This window comes from Oncorhynchus gorbuscha, linkage group LG12 (assembly GCF_021184085.1).
Source record: "Oncorhynchus gorbuscha isolate QuinsamMale2020 ecotype Even-year linkage group LG12, OgorEven_v1.0, whole genome shotgun sequence".
Taxonomy (NCBI): Eukaryota; Metazoa; Chordata; class Actinopteri; order Salmoniformes; family Salmonidae; genus Oncorhynchus; species Oncorhynchus gorbuscha.
The window spans coordinates 70670746-70691970 of record NC_060184.1 but is presented as its reverse complement, the minus strand read 5'-3'; the positions used below and the strand labels follow the sequence as shown (position 1 = coordinate 70691970).

The following is a 21225-nucleotide window of genomic DNA, read 5'->3' as shown; positions in this document are numbered from 1 at the left end:
CGTTCTGAGAACATGTTTCAATAAGAACTTTAAATAACACTGCTATCTTATGTGAATGGATTTAAATGCCAAGCACAGGTAGGACACATGGAAATGAATTTGCTTAGGCATTAATCATGCAAAAACTTGTTTATTGTGGCACATCGTCAGTGAGACTTGAACTTGTGATCTTCTGTTCCCTATCAATGGAATTAGTCCACTGCACCACCAGCAAGGAGGTAGCATGCTATGTTTTTTTAACTCATACAAAGCTGTTCATTTTAGTCTATTCAAACAGACATTTCAAAGGAAACAAGCACTCATTAAGATCAGGTGTGGCAAATTAGTGTGCACAGCCAACACACCTGAACACATATAACAAGATAGGGGATAGAGAAAGTTTTGTTGACGCAGAGATAGGAATGCATACGTTTTTAAATAACATTCTTAAATGTTTTTTGAACTTTACTAATGTTTTCTTTTGTTTTTTTATGGAATGTTTTCTTTATGTTCTGAGAGCATGACTTTATATAGTACTGTCAAAAAACCTGCAGAAAACATTATGATGAAGCACTGAAATTCCTACGGAAGAACATTGTTTCTTAACATTCTCTGAAGATTCTGAGAACATGACATTAAATAGAACCATGAGGAAACCTGTAGGAAATGTTAGGCTGAAGTACTGAAATTCCCACAGTAGAATGTTGTTTCTTAATGTTCTCTGAACTATTTTAGAACATTCCCACTGTCAAACCAGTTGGAGAACGTTCCTAGAACATTATCAAAAATGTAATTAAATGTAGCCATGTTTGAACTTTTAGGAAATGTTATGTTAAAGTAATGAAATGTCAACATTATTTTGTCAAGTTCCTTAAATGTGCACAGAATGTTCCAAAGCCAAGCAACTATCCTGTACCATTACCAGAATGTTGTGGGAAGGTTGTATGTAAAATAAGCATCGGAGAACCACGCTCTCACCAAGCTCTAAGAAATATATGGTGCTCAGTAGAGAACGACGAATATGGATTCTTTAGGGCCGTTGCCGTACCGATTTTTGGTGGTCAAGGAGGCGGATGGCCGATATTTTAGGCCGATATTCAATATCATTAAATCAGAAAATGTTGGTGAAAAAGAGAGCCATATTTTAAAATCAAACAATACATGTGACTTTGTTTTTACCAATGTAACTGCAGTGGCTTGCGAAAGTATTCACCCCCCTTGGCATTTTTCCTATTTCGTTGCCTTACAACCTGGAATTCAAATGGATTTTTGGGGGTTTGTTTCAATTGATTTAAAAAAATATGCCTACCACTTTGAAGATGCAAAATGTTTTTAATTGTGAAACAAACAAGAAATAAGACAGAGAACTTGGGCGTACATAACTATTCACTCCCCCCCACCCAAAGTCAGTATTTGTTGAGCTACCTTTTGTAGCAATTACAGCTGCAAGTCTCTTGGGGTATGTCTCTATAAGCTTGGCACATCTATCCACTGGGATTGTTGCCCATTCTTCAAGGCAAAACTGCTCCAGCTCCTTCAAGTTAAACATCTTGAGTGTTGCTTTAGCAGTATGCTTAGGGTCATTGTCTTGCTGAAAGGTGAACCTCTGTCCCAGTCTCAAATCTCTGGAAGACTGAAACAGGTTTCCCTCAGGAATTTCCCTGTATTTAGCGCCATCCATCATTTCTTCAATTCTGACCAGTTTCCCAGTCCCTGCCGATGAAAAACATCCCCACAGCATGATGCTGCCACCATCATGCTTCACTGTGGGGAGGGTGTTCTCGGGGTGATGAGAGGTGTTGTGTTTGTGCCAGACATAGCATTTACCTTGATGGCCAAAAAGTTTAATTTTAGTCTCATCTGACCAGAGTACTTTCTTCCATATGTTTGGGGAGTCTCCCACATGCCTTTCGGAGAACACCAAACATGTTTGCTTATTTTTTTCTGAACACTCTTCTGTAAAGCCCAGCTATGTGGAGTGTACGGCTTAAAGTGATCCTATGGACAGATACCCCAATCTCAGCTGTTGTCACGTCCTGATCTTAGTTCCTTTTTCATGTCTCTATTTTAGTTTGGTCATGGCGTGAGTTGGGGTGGACATTCTATGTTTTGTTCTGTGTGTTATATTTCTAGGTGTTTAGCCTGGTATGGTTCCCAATCAGAGACGGCTTTCAATCGTTGTCTCTGATTGAGAACCATACTTAGGCAGCCTGTTTTCCCACTATGGGTTGTGGTTAGTTATTTTCTGTTTAGTGTGTTTTGCTCCTGACGGAGCTGTTTCGCTTGTTCTTTAGTTGCTTGTTTGATAGTGTTCAGTTTTACCATTAAAATTATGAACACTTACCACGCTGCACCTTGGTTCTCACCTTCTTCCACCAACGGTCGTTACAGCTGTTGAGCTTTGCCGCTCCTTCAGCGTTATCTTTTGTCTCTTTGTTGCCTCTGATTAATGCCCTCCTTGCCTGGTCCTTGAGTTTTGGTGGGCGGCCCTCTTGACAGGTTTGTTGTGGTGCCATTTCCTTTCCATTTTTTTAATAATGGATTTAATGGTGCTCCGTGGGATGTTCAAAGTTTCTGATAGTTTTTATAACCCAACCCTGAACTGTACTTCTCCACAACTTTGTCCCTGACCTGTTTGGAGAGCTCCTTGGTCTTCATAGTACCGCTTGTTTCGTGGTGCCCCTTGCTTAGTGGTGTTACAGACTCTCAGACCTTTCAGAACAGATGTATATATACTGAGATCATGTGACACTTAGATTGCACATAGGTGGACTTTATTTAGCTAATTATGTGACTTCTGAAGGTAATTGGTTGCACCAGATCTTATTTAGGGGCTTCATAGCAAAGGGGGTGAATACATATGCAGGCACCACTTTTCCATTTGTTTTTTTTACATTTTTGAAACACAATTTTTTTTTCATTGCACTTCACCAATCTGGACTATTTTGTGTATGTCCATTACATGAAATCCAAATAAAAATCCATTAAAATGTAAATACAGGTTGTAATGCAACAAAATATAAAAAATGCCAAGGGGGGTGAATACTTTTGCAAGGCACTGTACATGACAACATAATGGTAATTCTTAGTAATTATTTGAATGGTCAGTCTCTTGATAAACTGGGTAAATTAAGATGGCATAGGCCTACTCACAATACAGGTGAATGCATATTCAATAGGAGTGTGTGCATGCAACGAGTTACTGAGCTTGTTTTGGCTGATCAGTGTAGTCTATGGTGCTACAGATGACAATCTGTTTGCCTTCCATGTGGAACTTATATTAGCTTACTGATCAACAACATTTACTTAGAAGCATCACTCCAGCATGTCAAGCCTGTATGGAAGATCATATAGGCACCACTGTTAGTTAGAGAATCTAAATGAACATCTATTCATTGCAAAAGGGTCCAACGTAACATCATGACTTGTGATAGTAGATGCTTATGAAACTAGCATTTTCCAGGATCGGGATTTTTTGGTTTGTTTTCAGATGTCAGGACTAGAGGAAAACCGCTTATGATTTTTCAACGCCGATACCAATACCGATTATTGGAGGGCCAAAAAAAGCTGATACCGATTAATCGGACGATTTTTATATATATATTTGTAATATTGACAATTACAACAATACCTAATGAACAATGAACACTTATTTTAACTTAAAGATTTTATTTATGTACTATATTTAGCCTCAAATAAATAATGAAACATGTTCAATTTGGTTTAAATAATGCAAAAACAGTGTTGGAGAAGAAAGTAAAAGGGCATTATGTGCCATGTAAGAAAGCTAACGTTTAAGTTCCTTGCTCAGAACATGAGAACATATGAAAGATGGTGGTTCCTTTTAACATGAGTCTTCAATATTCCCAGTTTAGAAGTTTTAGGTTGTAGTTATTATAGGAATTATGACACGTTGGCTATTTTTCTCTATACCATTTGTATTTCATATACCTTTGACTATTGGGTGTTCTTACAGGCACTTTAGTATTGCCAGCCTAATCTCGGGCATTCAGAGGCTTGAAGTCATAAAATGCATCCAGCATTGCTAAGAGCTGCTGGCAAACGCAGTAAAGTGCTTTTTGAATGAATGCTTACGAGCCTGCAGCTGCCTACCATCGCTCAGTCAGACTGCTCTATCAAATATGAAATCATAGACTTAGTTATAATAAACACACAGAAACACCAGCCTTTGGTCATTATTGTGGTCAAATCCGGAAACTATCATTTTGAAAACAAAAAGTTTATTCTTTCAGTTAAATATGGAACCTTTCTGTATTTGATCAAATGGGTGGCAACGCTAGGTTTAAATATTGCTGTTACATTGCACAACCTTCAATGTTATGTCAAAATCATGTAAAATTCTGGAAAGTTAATTACTGTCTTTGTTAGGAAGAAATGGTCTTCACACAGTTCGCAACGAGCCAGACGGCGCAAACTGTTGCATACACCCTGAATCTGCTTGCACTGAACGCTAGGGGAGAAGTGACACAATTTCCCTAGTTAATATTGCCTGCTAACATGCATTTCTTTTTACTAAATATGCAGGTTTAAAAAATATATACTTCTGTGTATTGATTTTAAGAAAGGCATTGATGTCGCAAATGTGCTTTTGTTAAATCATCACCCGTTTTGCGAAGTTGACGTAGGCTGTGATTCGATGATAAATTGACAGGCACCGCTTTGATTATATGCAACGCAGGACAAGCTAGTTAACCTAGTAATATCATCAACCATGTGCAGTTAACTAGTGATTATGTGAAGAATGATTGTTTTTAGAAGATAAGTTTAATGCTAGCTAGCAACTTACCTTGGCTCCTTGCAGCCAACAGGTGGTCAGCCTGCCATGCAGTCTCCTCATGGATTGCAATCTAATCCGCCATAATCTGCGTCCAAAAAGTCAGAATCACGATTGTTATGAAAACTTGAAATTGGCCCTAATTAATCGGCCATGCCGAATAATCGGCTGCCCTCTCGATTATAGACAATTGGCATGTTCAGCTATCTGTCAAGAAATTGTCGGGTTGTAACTTGATCCTACTGCTACGATTGGATAGAGCGAGATTGTAACTCCGCTCCCTTGCACATCTCCTCACATCTCTCTCCGTTGCTCATATCACGTGGTGCTGTTTACTGCTATTATGAGAACTAGCTCAATGGCGATGACATTTACTAACAAGGAGAGTGAGCGTATGGAAAAAAATGAAACGTTAATGTACATCTAAATGATTCAAATTTGCCCATAGTTTGAGAAGTGAGAATGCACACACGTCTGCTGATCTACAGCTTTTTTGGTTCATAAACATGCTGGAAGATTCTTAGGTAGCTAAACCTTCATGTAGGCATTTTAAAACACTTTCGTATTACCAAAACAATCTAATCTGACTATCAATTGTCAATTTACAGATAAGATTGCAGCTGGTCAGATCAGCACACGAGTAAATAGCTAACGTTACACCGCAAGTCAGATGGCTCGTTGACGAAAATGGTGCATGTTTAAAATGATAACCAGCTAACGTTAGCTAGCTACATTGGCTATTAGCTCCTATCTGATATCTTAGCACCATTTTTGTCTAGCCAGCTATCCTAATATAGCTAGCTAGCTAACTAACAACACAGACGAAAGCGTTAACTTTGTGACCTGTTAGCAAAGATTAAGATAATTATCTGCTAAAATAGATTGTTTATTGCATGCATTTCGGGGCAAGTCGACACAAGCCTTATTATTAGTGTATTGACTAAACTACTATTTGCAACAGGAGTTTGATTTTGGTCACTGTGTAAATTCATCCATTTCTCAATACTGCAGCTTTCTGTTTGAGAATGAGCTAGCTTGTTACTTGCTTTTGCCGATTTTACCCAGCTAAACGTTCCTCTGCATTATGCAGTGCTCGTGGCTCAGCCGGTGAGTGGCGGCTGGCATAGCAGCAGCTTTGCTATGTAGAGGGATTATCGTCGAAGCCGATAGAGAAAGGCCAATAGCCAATAGACTAGAAAAGGACAATATAGTCACAATATATCGGCTTGTTCTCAGAATGTTATGTGCTAGCTGCGCAGGTATGAGAAAGCTGAAATGGGAAGAAAGCAATGCCTCTGTTTTTGAGGATTAGTTCCCTTGCCTGAACTGTGAAACACAAGGATGCAGGAGGACTGCATATTGCACCTCTCCTCTTGCTCAGGCACTGCAAAACCTGAATATTGATATGGACAAACTGCTGTGTGGCTATAAGGTCAACACAGAAAGCATGTTCTTTGTATTGATATTACACTGCCAATGGTACTGACACTTATCACTGCACCGCTCTGCTTTGCCAAATGTAAATACTACCTTTCATCGGCCATAACATTAATCATCGCTGATACCAACATATGTCATATCTTCCCTTTTCACTACTACACTTCACTATTAACCTGTTGTACACTGTTAATGCTACTTTCTCTCTCCTCTAACTTTATGTACCTCACTTGTTATTTGGTCACAAACTTTGTTTACTGGCTCTTACATGACTGCAGATACTTTTATTTTTTTGTCACTTTGCCCAGCTGCTACCAGCAATATCACGCAACATTAAATTAGGCCTGATTCAGAGCTTATGCTAATGTAAGGACCGACACCGGAGATGAGAAGCAGGTACGGGGAGTCAACATTTAATCAGGAAACAGACAAAGACCAAGACAAGAACAGCGCCAGCACACAGGTACAAAACGACAAACAATTAATGCTGAAGCAGGGAACAGAGCTGGGAACCAGACAGATATAGGGGAGGTAAAGATAGAGATGATTGAGTCCAGGTGAGTCCAATAATCACTGATGCGCGTGACGGGGTAAGGCAGGTGTGCGTAATAATGGTGTCAGTGGTGCGTAATGCTCGGGAGCCTGGCGCCTTCGAGCGCCATGGAGGGGGAGTGGGAGTAGGCGTGATAGCTAAGCTACAGTAGCAGGAGTGGTTGTAGTATCTAAGTCCAAACTGCTGCAGGCCCTGCCACTGACGTAATTACTACTGGCTTCATGGAACCACTCGTCCACTGCCATTATTCCCAATGATGCTGTTTCAAATTAAGACACATTTGCTGTATACCTACCCTTGAAGATATTGTTAGGCTGAGGAAGTCCTTGATTAACGTAACCAACATTTGTAAAGTTAATAACCCTGGTAGATATTATGGAGGGTGTACTTTAGGGTTGCCACAGTTTTGGCAAAATATTTTGATGATGAACAGCAGATGACCTGGGTTTGCTTACCCGATTGGTTACACTCTAAATTTGAAGCATACTGTCAATCTTGTGCTAGTGTTTTATTTGTTTGGGATTTTGGGTTCCTCTGATGGTGCAAAAGATCTTGGATAGCTTCTAGCGCTTGATCTCTCTCTCTCTCTCCTTTGACATACTGTGTAATCCCAAGAATATCTATTCGTACAATGTCTCTCTCAATAGGGTTCCTGTAGTCCTCTCCCTCCTACAGCTTCTCCATGCCCACCAGCCACCTACATAACAGCTATTTCCATGCATTATTTGAGCGTTCATTATGAGTTTCCTCTTTATTCCATCTGAGGATTGAAATGCATGCTTTAGGATGATTTGGTATTCTAATCACACAGGAGAGAGCACACACCCGCACAAACACACACACATCACTCGTAGGTAGGGTTGCAAAATTCTGCTAACTTTCTACAAATGTGCTTGTTTTCTAAAAATCCTGGTTAAAGGATTTCTGGGGGGGGGGTGCAATGTCCTTACCCACCCAGGAGAGGGAGTGAGGCTGAGGCAGACCCCCAGAAGTCATAGCACCACAGGCAGAAAGGCCCAGTCCCCAGGCCCAATGATGCGTTTCTGGGAGACAACTTTATTCCACCCACAGCCCAGGCTTTAGGCCGTCATTATAAATAATATTTTTTTCTTAATTGATTGGATGAATACAAGTAAATAGAACATTCTGGGCCTGTTCTGATGACAGGATCCCAACCCAACCTAATATTCTATGAAAATATATATTTTTTTCCATGACAAGTGCAAAGCTCCCCAGATTTAAGATATGCTTCAGTTTGAGAGCTAACCACTCACTGCTGATGTACAGTTGAAGTTGGATGTTTACATACACTTAGGTTGGAGTCATTGAAACTCGCTTTTCAACCACTCCACAAATTTCTTGTTAACAAACTATAGTTTTGGCAGGTTGGTTAGGATATCTACTTTGTGCATGACACAAGTAATATTCCCAACAATTGTTTACAGACAGATTATTTAACTTATAATTCACTGTATCACAATTCCAGTGGGTCAGAAGTTTACATACACTAAGTTGACTGTGCCTTGAAACAGCTTGGAAAATTCCAGAAAATTATGTCATGGCTTCAGAAGTTTCTGATAGGCTAATTGGCATCATTTGAGTCAATTGGAGGTATACCTGTGGATGTATTTCAAGGCCTACCTTCAAACTCAGTGCCTCTTTGCTTGACATCATGGGAAAATCAAGAAGTCAGCCAAGACCCCAGAAAAAAAATTCTGGTTCATCCTTGGGAGCAATTTCCAAACACCTGAAGGTACCACGTTCATCTGTACAAACAATAGTACGCAAGTATAAACACCATGGGACCACGCATCCATCAAACCGCTCAGGAAGGAGACGCGTTCTGTCTCCTAGAGATGAATGTACTTTGGTGAGAAAAGTGCAAATCAATCCTAGAACAACAGCAAAGGACCTTGTGAAGATGCTGGAGGAAACAGGCACAAACATATCTATATCCACAGTATAACGAGTCCTATATTGACATAACCTGAGCAAGGAAGAAGTCACTGCTCCAAAACGGCCATAAAAAAGCCAGACTACGTTTTGCAACTGTACATGGGGAAAAAGATCGTACTTTTTGGAGAAATGTCCTCTGGTCTGATGAAACAAAAATAGAACTGTTTGGCCATAATGACCATCGTTATGTTTGGAGGAAAAAGTGGGATGCTTGCAAGCCGAAGGACACCATCCCAACCGTGAAGCACGGGATGTTGTGGGGGTGCTTTGCTGCAGGAGGGACTGGTGCACTTCACAAAATAGATGGCATCATGAGGTAGGAAAATTACGTGGATCTATTGAAGCAACATCTCAAGACATCAGTCAGGAACTTAAAGCTTGGTCGCAAATGGGTCTTCCAAATGGACAATGACCTCAAGCATACTTCCAAAGTTGTGGCAAAATGGCTTACGGACAACAAAGTCAAGGTATTGGAGTGACCATCACAAGTCCTGACCTCAATCCCATAGAAAATGTGTGGGCAGAATGGAAAAAGGCCTACAAGCATGACTCAGTTACACCAGCTCTGTCAAGAGGAATGGGCCAAAATTCACCCAACTTATTGTGGGAAGCTTGTGGAAGGCTACCTGAAACATTTGACCCAAGTAAAAACATTTAAAGGCCATGCTACCAAATACTAATTGAGTGTATGTAAACTTCTGACCCACTGGGAATGTGATGAAAGAAATAAAAACTGAAAGAAATAATTCTCTGCTATTATTCTGATATTTCAAATTCTTAAAATAAAGTGGTGATCCTAACTGACCTAAAACAGGGGATTTTTACTAGGAATAAATGTCAGGAATTGTGAAAAACTGAGTTTAAATGTATTTGGCTGAGGTGCATGTAAACTTCCGACTTCAACTGTATATCAATCACCCCAGTATCCTTTTTTAAACTTCTAAAGAAGTTAGTTGCCGTTGTATATGGTCTGCATTCAGGTCTCAATTCAATACACTGCTTTGTTTGTTCGCTCTTCATGTCCTTGCATTGATTTCTTCACAGCATTTAAATGTTTGTTTACATAACCTTCTGTCAAGAACATAGTCGACTTGACTTGTCTCTTCTCTACTCGCCACAGTCACCTCCGTCACCTCTAATCACCTCCTCATTAACCCAGTGCAGATGGACTCCCAGATAATTGTGCTAATCATTATCATAATTGCAGATATCAGAGGAACGATCAGGAAGGTTTGCCGCCATGCTCCGGGAGCTCACAAGGTCTTGGGCACTCATAGTGTTATTGCCTTATGTTGTGTAACGACCCTGGGTTTATAAGCACGGAAATCGACGAGCTGCACAAGCATGCTTTTGCGGCGGACCTTGGGCTCGAAGGTCGAGGGTTCGAGACCTGCTCCCTGCCTGTTTCATTACATTGGTGTCGGAAGTGATCGGACTTTCTAGAGACTGAGAAATTTGCTGAACTGTCTCAAGAGTCCCAGGAGTTTGTGAGATTTGTGAAAAGATTAGGTAACCAGTAAATGAAAAAGGGGACACTGTGTATTGATCACTAAGGGAGGGTTCCAGAGGCCCTGTTGGAAATGGCTGGTCAGGGCTTAATACTCTTTGTGTTGCCTGCACCCACCTAATGAGACACATCTATGGATCGTCACATTCAGAGAAATCGAAGCCAAAGGCTCCATTTATCAGCCTTGAAGGGGACCACTATCTTTTGCAAGTTTATTTCTCTTCGTCCTTAATGGCAAATCATTTCAGACAGCGCCTGTTGAAATCAGATATAGCATTATAGATATTCTACATATAAGAATCTTTCCATACTGGAAATGGCAGAATTACAGTGCATTTGGAAAGTACTCAGACCCCTTGACTTTTTCCACATTTTGTTACGTTACAGCCTTATTCTAACATGGATTTTTTAAAATCCCTCATCAATCTAATCTACACACAATACCCCATATTGACAAGGCAAAAATGTTTTTTAAAATATTTTTTATTAGCAAAGTTTTTTTTTTAAATGGAAAAAAAATAAAACAACATTTACATAAGTATTCAAACCCTTTACTCTGTACTTTGTTGAAGCACTTTTGGCAGTGATTACAACCTTGAGTCTTCTCGGGTATGACGCTACAAGCTTGGCACACCTGTATTTGGGGGGGTTTGAGAATCCTTTGGGTGCCTTTTGGCAAACTCCAAGCGCGCTGTCATGTGCTTTTTACTGAGGAGTGGCTTCCATCAGGCCACTCTACAATAAAGGCCTGATTGGTGGAGTGCTGATGGTTGTCCTTCTGGAAGGTTCTCCCATCTCCAGAGAAGAACTCTGGAGCTCTGTCAGAGTGAGCATCGGTTCTTGGTCACCTCCCTGACCAAGGCCCTTCTCCCCCGATTGCTCAGTTTGGCTGGGTGGCAAGCTCTAGGAAGAGTCTTGGTGGTTCCAAACTTCATCCATTTAAGAATGATGGAGGCCACTGTGTTCTTGGGGACCTTGAATGCTGTAGAAATGTTTTGCCTCGACACAATCCTTTCTCAGAACTCTATGGACAATTCCTCATGGCTTGGTTTTTGCTCTGACATGCACTGTAAACTGTGAGACCTTATATAGACAGGTGTGTACCTTTCCAAATCATGTCCAATCAATTGAATTTACCACAGGTGGACTCCAATCAAGTTGTAGAAACATCTCAAGGATGATCAAAGGGAACAGGATGCAACTGAGCTCAATTTCGAGTCTCATAGCAAAGGGTCGGAATACTTACGGAAACAAGGTTTTTCTGTTTGTCTGTTTTAAAAAATGTGAAAACATTCCTAAAAACCTGTTTTTGCTTTGTCATTATGGGGTATTGTGTGTAGATAGATAAGGAAAATGTGTTATTTAATCCATTTTAAAATACAGTAAGGCTGTTACATAACAAAATTCAGAAAAGTCAAGGGGTCTGAAGACTTTCCGAGTGCACTGTATGTGATCATATTCAGAATTCTTTGATGGAAGTGGTTATGTGGTGTGCCACAATCGGAAACACAAATTGCAACAAAAAAATAACATGATTCTGGGGATTTTCATAAAAATGTAATCCAGAGCAAGGACTGTTAGTATGTAGCTCCATATTGAGTCTCATAGTAAGGGGTCTGAATACTTGTGTAAATAAGGTATTTCTGTTTTCTTTTTTATACATTTGCACAAAAAATAAATTCAAACCTGTGTTTTCTTTGTCATTATGGGGTTTTGTGTATAGATGGATGAGGGTTTTGATTTATTTGATACATTATAGAATAAGGCTGTAACGTAACAAAATGTGGGGGAAACGAAGGGGTTTAAATACATTTCGAATGCACTGTTTAGTTGTAAGCCTTTCTTAAGAAACATTTTATTTCATTAGATGATGATCTTATTGAAAATACTTTGATGGTTGACAATAAGAAACACGAAACCATTCACTTTGAGCAAATCATTTTCATGTGGGTTATTTATGCATACGCCTGACTCTCTAAATAGAGCTTTGGATGTGTTACACCATTTCCTTTGCTATTTCTGTTTTGAACTTCAGTATGTCTGTTCTGTAGCATAAAATACAACCATTTAGGGGCTAAAGGTTCAGGGTAATGTTTCTACTCATGGGAGCCCTCTGATGAAGTCCACATGCTAACCGATGAACAGGAGAATGAAGGGATCGAGCAAATGGACTGAAAATGGGATTTTTCTCCAGGAGGTGACTGAAAGGCAGGCTCAAAACGACTGCTATTTTGTCCAATTCCAGCCTTAGAATGAATGTGGGATCTTATTTTCCAACTAAATGGAAAATTGCCACCAAATTGCATGCTCTTTGAGATGGACGACACAGCTTATCTTCACAAAATCATTTTCTGGTCCTTCCCAGGCTGTTCACAAGGTTTTGCTAAGTATTTACGACCTGCTTCGCAGATACCTTTGAACATCGTTTTCAGACACACAGGAGTGCAACAGGAATAAATTGTGCCCCTCCTCTCCCACAGATAGACGGGGAAATAGACTGAGCTAGTGAAGTTATGTCTTTCTTTGATGCTTTGAGATCACAAAGCCCGAGGCGGCGACTGTGAAGTGTGAATTCCATTGAGTGTAAATGACTTTGAATGTATAAAGAAATCGGTGTGTTCGGTTGCATGAACAAATCTGTGACGTGTGACACAAGGACAATAGTGCATTGGTGTATTTTTGGTTTATTGCATTGGTGTATTTTTGGTTTATTGCATTGACTCTGGCATTTGTGTCAAGGAAACACTGTACATTTCCTATTTCTTTGCAAAGGCATTCCAGACACAGTAGTTCTGGTTTGGCTTAGGTAGCAGTTAGGAACTAGTTTACATAGCTTGTTTTATGTTATTTGACAAGGAGATGAACTGATATTGGCTATTGGCTATAGGCTATCGGCTTTTTTTTCCACCTTTATTTAACCAGGTAGGTTAGTTGAGAACAAGTTCTCATTTGCAACTGCGACCTGGCCAAGATAAAGCATAGCAGTGTGAACAGACAACACAGAGTTTCACATGGAATAAACAATAAACAAGTCAATAACACAGTAGAAAAAAAGAGAGTCTATATACATTGTGTGCAAAAGGCATGAGGAGGTAGGCGAATAATTACAATATTGCAGATTAACACTGGAGTGATAAATGATCAGATGGTCATGTACAGGTAGAGATATTGGTGTGTAAAATAGCAGAAAAGTAAATAAATAAAAACAGTATGGGGATGAGGTAGGTAAAAATGGTTGGGCTATTTACCGATAGACTATGTACAGCTGCAGCGATCGGTTAGCTGCTCAGATAGCAGATGTTTGAAGTTGGTGAAGGAGATAAAAGTCTCCAACTTCAGCAATTTTTGCAATTCGTTCCAGTCACAGGCAGCAGAGAACTGGAACGAAAGGCGGCCAAATGAGTTGTTGGCTTTAGGGATGATTAGTGAGATACACCTGCTGGAGCGCGTGCTACGGGTGGGTGTTTCCATCGTGACCAGTGAACTGAGATAAGGCGGAGCTTTACCTAGCATGGACTTGTAAATGACCTGGAGCCAGTGGGTCTGGCGACGAATATGTAGCGAGGGCCAGCCGACTAGAGCATACAGGTCACAGTGGTGGGTGGTATAAGGTGCTTTAGTGACAAAACGGATGGCACTGTGATAAACTGCATCCAGTTTGCTGAGTAGAGTGTTGGAAGCTATTTTGTAGATGACATTGCCAAAGTCGAGGATCGGTAGGACAGTCAGTTTTACTAGGGTAAGTTTGGCGGCGTGAGTGAAGGAGGCTTTGTTGCGGAATAGAAAGCCGACTCTAGATTTGATTTTCGATTGGAGATGTTTGATATGAGTCTGGAAGGAGAGTTTACAGTCTAGCCAGACACCTAGGTACTTATAGATGTCCACACCCTAGGCCTACAACATGTCAGTGAAGTCCCTTGATCATAGTTACCTAATGCTGTGGTGGTACACTACATGTCCAAAAGTATGTGGACACCCCTTCAAATGATTGGATTCAGCTATTTCAATAACACCCGTTACTGACAGGTGTATAAAATAGAGCACACAGCCATGCAATCTCCATAGACAAAGACTGGAAGTAGAGTGGCCGTACTGAAGAGTTCAGTGACTCTCAATGTGGCACCGTCATAGGATGCCACCTTTCCAACAAGTCAGTTTGTCAAATGTCTACCCTGCTAGAGGTGCCACGGTCAATTGTAAGTGATGTTATTGTGAAGTGTAAACATCTAGAAGCAACAACAGCTCAGCCGCGAAATGGTAGGTCACACAAGCTCACAGAACAGGACCGCCATTCTGTGAGCTTGTTGCAACTGAGTGCTGTCCTCGGTTGCAACACTCATTACCGAGTTCCAAACTACCTCTGGAAGTAACGTCAGCACAATAACTGTTTGTCAGGAGCTTCATGAAATGGGTTTCCATGACCAAGCAGCCACACACAAGCCTAAGATCACCATGCGCAATGCCAAGTGTCGGCTGGAGGGGTGTAAAGCTCGCTGACATTGGACTCTGGAGAAGTGGAAACGCTTTCTCTGGCGTTATGAATCACACTTCACCATCTGGCAGTCCGACAGACGAATCTGAGTTTGGCGGATGCCAGGAGAACGCTACCTGCCGCAATGCATAGTGCCAACTATAAAGTTTGGTGGAGAAGGAATAATGATCTGAGGCTGTTTTTCATGGTTGGGGTTAGGCCTCTTAGTTCCAGTGAAGGGACATCTTAACGCTTGAGCATACAATGACATTCTAGTCAATTCTGTGCTTCTAACTTTGTGGGAACAATTTTGGAATGCTGTTCCAGCATGACAATGCCCGTGCACAAAGTAAAGATCCATACAGAAATGGTTTGTTTAGATCGGTGTGGAAGAAGTCGACCGGCCTGCACAGAGCCCTGACCTCAACCCCATCAAACACCTTTGGGATGAATTGGAATGCCAACTGCGAGACATGCCAAATCGCCCAACATCAGTGCCTGACCTCACTAATGCTCTTATGGCAGAATAGAAGCAAGTCCCCACAGCGATGTTCCAACATCTTGTCAAAAGCCTTCCCAGAAGAGTGGAGGCAGTTATAGCAGCAAGTGGGGACCAACTCCATATTAATGTCCATGATTTTGGAAGGAGATATTCGATGAGCAGGTGTCCACATACATTTCACCATGTTAGAGTATGTATTCCTTTACCTATTTTATTTGATTGGATGTTAATTAGATTGCATGAATGCCATACACATATAAATATGACAAAAAAACACTCACTACTAATCAGAGATGAACATATGTTTCTTCTTTCAGATAACCTTGCTGATCAATATCTTCAAGCAATTAAAAATGTTACTCTGTTTTGGCTGTTATCGCTTGGCACCGAAACACAATTAAACCTAATGACAGTCACATGTTGACTCAAGCGTGCAAAAGTGATGCGCTTGACAAATATATTTGCAAGTTAAATGAGGTTCTACCAATCAGCAACTTGTGGACAACTTCCACAAGAGAGCATACCCATGGAAACATTATACTAGGGGATCTACTCCACGCAGCAGTCATGATCATGATTAAAAACATCAATAAATGTCCTTGCAGCGTCAGAGCATCGTAGCCCCACTAGCATTTTGTATATTGATGTGCTTAGTTAGTCAGCTGTGACTTCCCGCTGGCTGTTTACAATACAATGTGTGTGTGTGTGTGTGTGTGTGTGTGTGTGTGTGTGTGTGTGTGTGTGTGTGTGTGTGTGTGTGTGTGTGTGTGTGTGTGTGTGTGTGTGTGTGTGTGTGTGTGTGTGTGTGTGTGTGTGTGTGTGTGTGTGTGTGTGTGTGTGTGTGTGTGTGTTACAATTGAGTGCTACTGTGTAGGTGTTACAATGAGTGCAGGTCTATTATATTGGGTATTATGTAAAATCCCGAATCTGTTGTGGACACTCCAAAAGAGACTGATGTTTGTCCTTTCATGCTGGCACAAAGTGGCCGATGTTATTGTTTAAAAGAGCCTCACTGAGCCTCAGTTGTTTGTTCTCCCTGCATGACACTCACCCAACCAAACATATTGGACTATATAGCTCATGATTATTGTTATTTTGCAGGATTGCCAGGCAAATGATTCACTAGTAGGCTACACCATTTGTATAAACTTGTTGATAAGGGATGTGTCTGGCTCTGTTTGTGGGGTTGTTTACGTCACAGCCCACTAACTCTCCTCCCGCCTGCTGTGACCAGCCCTCGGCAGTGACCCCTGCGAAAGCACCCCTGTTTCGCCGGAGCACCGCCAGGGATTGTGGGAAAACAGGTTGTTGGTTGTAATGAGGGTGTGTACTGGGCGGTGTGGTAAAAAGCCCCTGCTGCTCTTATCTAATGATGTCTGCCGCTCCATTCAATTGAGCAAAAGGAGGTCACTAGAAGGCTTACCTCATAGACCAGACCACTCTATTCCATTAGAGCGTGTGTGTGTGTGATTTGTAGTTTCTTCTTAATCAAGACCTTAGCCAAAGGTACTAGCTACATACCATCTTCTCAGGTCTTTTTGCCCACCCCCACTGTAAACAAATGTAAAAGTTATTCATCCAGCTATTTTGATTTTTTAGGCTTTCAATATCCTTTTCAAAGAATTACTCCTAGCTTGGATGTTCTGTTTGTTGGAGCTGAACTGTAGAAATGTCCAACTTTCTTTCATCTTTGAGTGCAATTTTTGACAGGTGTGGTTGATGTAGGCCTTGTTGTTGTTGTTGTTGGTGCTGTTCTAAAGTAAAATAGGGGGTGCTTATATGTGAGGTGTGAAATGGAAATGGGTTTTTGACTCCCCCTGAGACACCCTCAGAGAGTGGGGACTCGTTGTGGCTGCTGCTGCTGCAGCATAAGTCTACTGGTGAAATACATTTCTTCACCAAATCCTCAATAATATGGGTTGTATAGTCTTTTGTGACAAAAAGGAAAAGGTTGAAAACCCTCTTCTCATTCAACTCACTCCATACCCTGCAGAGACCATTTATCAAATTCGATATTGATTACTTTTCCATTTAATTTTGCACTTAAAACAATATTAAACCTACTGTGTAACTTTACTTGTTTCATTGTTTCAAGTTTTCTCCTAAAACACAACTAATTTGAAATCATTTTTCTAGCAAAAAGCCTCTTGGCGCCGTTCCCCCACCAAAGTCACCAATGATCCAAAAGCTCATTTTTATCTGTCACATTCATTTGCCAGTGATGGCTGCTGACTCCTTGCCTCATTAATAATCCCCCCTCCTCCACTCCTCCTCCTGCCTTTTGCTTGTGGCAATTCTCCTTGAGAATTCATGTTGTTGTTTCTGTAGTTCACACTCGTCCTTGACAGACCCATCAATTTGAGTTCTCTACCTTTCTTTCCTACTCCTTCCATTTATTTTATTCATTCTTCCATTGTTCTCTCTCACTTTCTGTCCTTTTCTTCCCCCCTACTCTTTATACTAGCAGACAGTATCACTCCATTATTTCTCTCTCCCTTACCCCTTATCCACGTCTCGTTTATTTTTCCCATTCCTTCTTTTACTCTCCATCTTACGACTACAACCTTTCTCTTGTTCACTCTCCTCTCCTATTTTTCTCTCTCCTTTCTTTCTCTGTCTTTGACCATGTGTTTCTCTCTGTCTGTTTTGTGTTTCCAGGAGCTGGTGGGGAGTAACCCTCCTCAGAGGAACTGGAAGGGTATTGCGATCGCCCTGCTTGTCATTCTGGTCATCTGCTCCCTGATCGTCACCTCGGTCATCCTGCTGACACCAGGTACATGGAGAGGAGAGAGGAGTGGAGGGGAATGGAGAGGATAATGGAGAGGGGAATGGAGAGGAGATGGGAATGGAGAGGAGAGGAGATGGGAATGGAGAGGAGATGAGAATGGAGAGGAGATGAGAATGGAGAGGAGAATGGAATGGAATGGAGAGGATATGGGAATGGAGAGGAGATGGGAATGGAGAGGAGATGGGAATGGAGAGGATATGGGAATGGGGAGGAGATGGGAATGGAGAGGAGAGGAGATGGGAATGGAGAGGAGATGAGAATGGAATGAAATGGAGAGGATATGGGAATGGAGAGGAGAGGAGATGGGAATGGAGAGGAGATGAGAATGGAGAGGAGAATGGAATGGAATGGAGAGGATATGGGAATGGAGAGGAGATGGGAATGGAGAGGAGATGGGAATGGAGAGGAGATGAGAATGGAGAGGAGATGGGAATGGAGAGGATATGGGAATGGAGAGGAGATGGGAATGGAGAGGAGATGCGATGGGAATGGAGAGGAGATGAGAATGGAATGGAATGGAGATGAGATGGGAATGGAGAGGAGATGGGAATGGAGAGGAGAATGGAATGGAATGGAGAGGAGATGGGAATGGAGAGTATATGGGAATGGAGAGGAGATGAGAATGGAGAGGAGATGAGAATGGAGAGGAGATGGGAATGGAGAGGAGATGGGAATGGAGAGGAGAAGGGAATGGAGAGGAGATGAGAATGGAGAGGAGAGGAGAGGGGAATGGAGAGGAGATGAGAATGGAGAGGAGGGGAGATGGGAATGGAGAGGAGAGGAGATGGGAATGGAGAGGAGAGGAGATGGGAATGGAGAAGAGGGGAGATGGGAATGGAGGGGAGATGGGAATGGAGAGGAGATGAGAATGGAGATGAGATGGGAATGGAGAGGAGGGGAGATGGGAATGGAGAGGAGATGAGAATGGAGAGGAGATGGGAATGGAGAGGAGAGGAGATGGGAATGGAGAGGAGATGAGAATGTAGAGGAGAGGAGAGGAGATGAGAATGGAGAGGAGGGGAGATGGGAATGGAGAGGAGAGGAGATGGGAATGGAGAGGAGAGGAGATGGGAATGGAGAGGAGGGGAGATGGGAATGGAGAGGAGATGGGAATGGAGAAGAGGGGAGATGGGAATGGAGAGGAGATGAGAATGGAGATGAGATGGGAATGGAGAAGAGGGGAGATGGGAATGGAGAGGAGATGAGAATGGAGAGGAGAGGAGATGGGAATGGAGAGGAGATGGGAATGGAGAGGAGGGGAGATGGGAATGGAGAGGAGATGGGAATGGAGAGGAGATGAGATGGGAATGGAGAGGAGATGAGATGGGAATGGAGAGGAGAGGAGATGGGAATGGAGAGGAGAGGAGATGGGAATGGAGAGGAGGGGAGATGGGAATGGAGAGGAGATGGGAATGGAGAAGAGGGGAGATGGGAATGGAGAGGAGATGAGAATGGAGATGAGATGGGAATGGAGAAGAGGGGAGATGGGAATGGAGAGGAGATGAGAATGGAGAGGAGAGGAGATGGGAATGGAGAGGAGATGGGAATGGAGAGGAGATGGGAATGGAGAGGAGATGGGAATGGAGAGGAGATGAGATGGGAATGGAGAGGAGATGAGATGGGAATGGAGAGGAGAGGAGATGGGAATGGAGAGGAGAGGAGATGGGAATGGAGAGGAGAGGAGATGGAAATGGAGAGGAGATGAGAATGGAGAGGAGAATGGAATGGAATGTAAAGGAAAGGAGAATGGAGAGGAGAATGGAATGGAATGAAGAGGAGAGGGGATGAGGCTGACACCAGGTACAAGGAGAGGGGAGGGAAGGGGAGGACAGGTTTGACACCAGGTGCGTGGAGAGGGGAGGGGCCAGTGTTGACACCAGGTATGTGGAGAGGAGAGAGGATGGGAGAAGAGGAGAGAGGGTTGACACCAGGTGTGTGTGACAGAGAGGGGAAGGGACAGGGTTGACCACGCACAAACAGGTTTAACATGCAGCGTGTGTCACATTATCTTCCAATGTCACAGAGTAGTGCACTCGTAGCTGCAGTGCAGTGGGCTTGTACTCTACCGCAAACACGAAACATGTTCACTGCATGTAGATGGAGTCTTTTTTTCTGTTATGTGTTCTCACATGGGGCTCCTGAGTGGCACAGCGGAAATGTTTACTTACAAGCCCTTAACCAACAGTGCAGTTCAAGACGAGTTAAGAAAATATTTACAAAATAGACTAAAGTTAAAGTAACGCAATAACAATAACAATAACCATGCTATATACAGGGGGTACCGGTACCAGTACTGAGTCAGAGTGCGGGGTACTGGTTAGTTGAGGTCATTTGTACATGTTGGTAGGGGTGAAGTGACTATGCATAGATAATAAACAACGAGTAGCAGCAGTGTACAAAAGGGGGAAGGCAAATGTAAATAGTCCGGTGGCGATTTTATTAATTGTTCAGCGTGGCTTGGGGGTAGAAGCTGTTAAGGAGCCTTTTGGTCCTAGACTTGGCGCTCCGTTACCGCTTGCTGTACGTCAGAAGGGTAAACAGTCTATAATTTGGGTGACTGGAGTTTCTGACAATTTTATGGGCTTTCCTATGACACCACCTATTACACAGGTGCTAGAAAGAAGTTTGGCTCCAGTTATGTACTGGGCCATACGCACTAACCTCTGTATCGCCTTACGGTCAGATGCCGAGCAGGTGCCATACCAGGCGGTGATGCAACCGGTCAGGATGCTCTCGATGGTGCAGCTGTAGAAACTTTTGAGGATCTGGAGACCCATGCCAAATATTTTCAGTCTCCTTAGGGGGAAAAGGTTTTGTCGTGCCCTCTTCACAACTGTCTTGGTGTGTTTGGACCATGATAGTTCGTTGGTGACACCAGGTAACTTGAAACTCTTGACCTGCTCCACTACAGCCCCATCAATGTTAATGGGGGCCTGTTCGGCCCTCCTTTTCCTGTGGTCCACGATCACCTCCTTTGTCTTGCTCACATTGTGGGAGAGGTTGTTGTCCTGGCAACACACTGCCTGTTCTCTGACCTCCTCCCTATATGCCGTCTCATCATTGTCTGTGATCAGGCCTACCACTGTTGTGTCGTCAGCAAACTTAATGATAGTGTTGGAGACGTGTTTGGCCACGCAGACGTGGGTGAAGAGGGAGTACAGGAGGGGACTAAGTACACACCCCTGAGGGGCCCCCGTGTTAAGGATCAGCGTGGCAGACATGCTGTTGCCTACTCTT

At 42.4% G+C, this 21225-nt stretch overlaps 1 protein-coding gene across 4 annotated transcripts in view; it reads left to right on the top strand.

Moving 5' to 3' along the window:
- dpp6a (dipeptidyl-peptidase 6a) overlaps positions 1-21225 on the top strand; it is a 345755-nt gene that overhangs the window by 224263 nt on the left and 100267 nt on the right. For all 4 annotated transcript variants that reach the window (XM_046292853.1, XM_046292856.1, XM_046292855.1 and 1 more), the window contains one exon: positions 17859-17973. In XM_046292853.1, the coding sequence (XP_046148809.1) occupies positions 17859-17973 (115 nt within the window). The remainder of the gene's footprint in view (positions 1-17858; positions 17974-21225) is intronic.